Below are 3711 nucleotides of genomic sequence, written 5' to 3' on the forward strand. Positions count from 1 at the left end.
GCTGAGAAGTACACTTTACAGGAAAAAAGGTAATGGATCAGGATGGTATTTGGAGCAGGCACAGAAGTAGGGTCAAGGTAGACTCTTATGATAAGGTAGTGATAGACGACTACTGAAGCATGAGCGCGTGAAATGAGCACGAGAATGGAATGTGAACAAAGTATAGATGCGGTGCACTAATAGATCACCCGGAGGTATCACAGTGTCTGAGCATAAGAATAGGCGGTAAAAAGATATCACGAGCCAATTTGTGCGTGATTGCTGGCAGAAAGAGCATAAAAGCGAGGTGGCCGGTCGTTTGAATGACCTTTTCTAGGAACTTTATGCAATTAAGCAGATCTCAGTCGATAAAGAGATGGAGAAGGGAAAGGAACAACAGGGAAAGAGGGAGCAGGGTAAAAGGAAAGAAAACAATGAAAATGAGAAGGAGATATTTGAGTTCCTTCTGCAAATATCAAAGAAAACATGTCCATCGTATGCGGAGTGTATGGAAAAATGCAAGAAAGTACAAGAGAAGTCCGGTGGTGGAGATGATGAGGACCCAGATGATAAAGAAAATAGGGAATCTGACTGATGAGGAGGAATGAAGTGCGTGGGAATCACACAAATTTCCGCTTACATCTGAGTATTCCCTATTTTCCCAAATGTCTTCTCATATGATAATATCCAATTCGTCGATAAAAGCATTCATTTCCTCGACTTCTTGACGTTTCCCTTTTCACCATGTTCCTCCTCTTTATCGTCTTCCTTTCCCTTTCCTCCATCACGAGACTCCTCGTCTTCTTCATCATCTGGCTTCTTGCCCTTTTCCATTTCATCGGATGTTTCTCCACCTTCTTCGCCTAGCAACTTGTCCCTTTCTCCTTTAAAAGTTTCTTCCTCTTCTTTATTATCTTGTGTCTCGCCCTTTCCTTCACCAGAATTCTCCTCTCCATCACCTGGCTTTTTTCCATCTCGTTCATCAATCGGCTGCTCCTCTTCCTCTGCTTTAGGTAGCCACTTCTCAAAGAACTCAGCAATTTGTTCATATATTTGTCTTGCTATTTTTGAGATAATCTCCAGGAAATCTTCACGCTTTCTTTTGCATCTATTACTTTTACTATCTGCCTTCCTGGTCGGCTGTTCCTGCCCCTCTCCTTCTTTCATCCCCTTTTCCATCTTCTTCTCATTAACTGAGTTCTTCTTGCATACATTCGAGCCCTTTAGATGGCTGTCTCGGGTGACCACCTACCTCGCTTTAATACTCTACCGGTAATCACACGCATATTCTTGTGCTGAGGCATTGTGATATCTTCAGGTGATCTATTTGTGCACCGCATCCATTCTTTGTTCGCATTCTACTCTCACGCTCAATTCACGTGTTCTTGCCGCAGTTGTCACCTAGTCCTACCTTAAAATCAGCATCTATCTTGACCCTACTCTTACCCCACTTCCCAGTGGATAACACTGCTTCCTGCGCTATGAACCCATAAACTGCTAACAGACCCCACCCTGTTTCGCATTACAGCATAAGGCAGTAGGTGGATGGCTAAATTGTTGACATCTGGAAGCTGTATCGAATCGACTCATAATAATGAAAAACTTAACCAGATTCAGGCTTTGGATGGGTCGGTGCATAGCTTTACGGTCCCATGGCTATGTAGTCCCATGGCTGTATGCAGAATATGGTAGTAGGATAGGAATATCAAATAGACAGGCAAACAGGTAGGTTTGCAGGCGTGTATCCATTTGCCTCATAAAAATACTTGGTGATGATGATGACGCCTTGTGTGGAAACGATCGCTGAGCAGGGCTACTGGATACTTTGACTCAAAGAAAAGCAGTACCCAACGTGGGTGTCCATGAACACATAGTAAACAACTTTACTTAAGAAGGGCACATTTATAAGTCAGTCTGGTATTGTTCGAGATTCGTGTAGCGGCAATATCTCGCCAATGCATGGTTTCGCTTCTTCGTGGGAACTTTCTTTTGTCAAGTGGAGTTTTATACGTAGAACACTGTCCCACCGACGCAATAACGTAATAGAGCCTAAGGATTTTAGCATCGTCCTTTGAACCGTTTGGCTGATGTAATAATGGACGGCGCTTCTCACCGCGGCCTCTAATCCCTCCATTTTCCAACTAATAAAAATTTTTAATCCGGGTCCGGAGTTTGAGCAGTGATATCCTAAAATGCCTGTTCTCACAAAAACTACTCCTTCTATACGGTCGCCTCTTTTGAGCCTGAAAATTGGTCTGGGTAAAATGGCTTGCTGAAGCAAGAAGAGAATTTGGTGCATTTCTTCTTTACTGGACTTTGGGTATTCATAACAGACTATCTGTGGATATGCGAGCCACAGAATTTGCGACTTTATTGGGCCACCGTTGCCTAATGACGAAAGGGTATTAAACTCATGGTCTACAACGACAGCAGTACCTCTGTTACCAATAGAGCTTAGCGATTCATTTGCTGCAAGATCATGTCCTATTTCCAAGACGGAATGAAGGTTTTCAGGGCAGCTATTTCGTAGTTAATAGGATTGTGAGCCCTACCTTTACTTAGATTTTATTAACAGTCAGACAAGTTACATCAGGGTGGCTAAATAAAGCTTCATGATATGGTGATATCAGAATGTCATGACGTGAAGGAGTTAGATGAAAACTCCCTCAGTTTTCAGCGAAATCGAGGGTTACCCCATCCACCAACCCAAAGGTAAATTATCTAGGCCAAAATGGGTGCCATCAAAACGACGTTCCAGGATTCGAGGTGTCTCTTTGAACTGACCTTATGGTTTGAAGACAGTGTCCCACTGCGCAACCGGAAATATGCTATTACTGTCGCATTCTACATACGGCCAAGTATCCACCCATCTAAAGCTTGGGGTTGGTTAAGTTTTTCATTACCATGGGTGAATTTGACACTGCTCCCAGATACATGCTATCTAAATATGCAACCCTTACTCTATGCTATATTACAAAAGGAAGTGGCCTATCAGCCATATCAAATATATAAGTTAATGGGCACCCGGCATTCGCTGAGAAGTACACTTTACAGGAAAAAAGGTAATGGATCAGGATGGTATTTGGAGCAGGCACAGAAGTAGGGTCAAGGTAGACTCTTATGATAAGGTAGTGATAGACGACTACTGAAGCATGAGCGCGTGAAATGAGCACGAGAATGGAATGTGAACAAAGTATAGATGCGGTGCACTAATAGATCACCCGGAGGTATCACAGTGTCTGAGCATAAGAATAGGCGGTAAAAAGATATCACGAGCCAATTTGTGCGTGATTGCTGGCAGAAAGAGCATAAAAGCGAGGTGGCCGGTCGTTTGAATGACCTTTTCTAGGAACTTTATGCAATTAAGCAGATCTCAGTCGATAAAGAGATGGAGAAGGGAAAGGAACAACAGGGAAAGAGGGAGCAGGGTAAAAGGAAAGAAAACAATGAAAATGAGAAGGAGATATTTGAGTTCCTTCTGCAAATATCAAAGAAAACATGTCCATCGTATGCGGAGTGTATGGAAAAATGCAAGAAAGTACAAGAGAAGTCCGGTGGTGGAGATGATGAGGACCCAGATGATAAAGAAAATAGGGAATCTGACTGATGAGGAGGAATGAAGTGCGTGGGAATCACACAAATTTCCGCTTACATCTGAGTATTCCCTATTTTCCCAAATGTCTTCTCATATGATAATATCCAATTCGTCGATAAAAGCATTCATTTCCTCGA

At 42.8% G+C, this 3711-nt stretch overlaps 1 protein-coding gene across 1 annotated transcript; it reads right to left on the reverse strand. All coding sequences in view use genetic code 11, as the record gives it.

The window, feature by feature from the left end:
• Nucleotides 1–687: 687 nt before the first annotated feature.
• On the reverse strand, nt 688–1158 carry EGR_09703 (hypothetical protein; the record flags this gene model as incomplete). The annotated part of the gene is made up of 1 exon (XM_024498952.1): nt 688–1158. One exon carries the CDS (start codon nt 1156–1158, stop codon nt 688–690), a length of 471 nt encoding a protein of 156 aa, XP_024346654.1.
• Between the last annotated feature and the right edge of the window lie 2553 nt (nt 1159–3711).

The sequence above is a fragment of the Echinococcus granulosus genome (assembly GCF_000524195.1).
Source record: "Echinococcus granulosus chromosome Unknown EG_S00161, whole genome shotgun sequence".
Lineage (NCBI taxonomy): Eukaryota > Metazoa > Platyhelminthes > Cestoda > Cyclophyllidea > Taeniidae > Echinococcus > Echinococcus granulosus.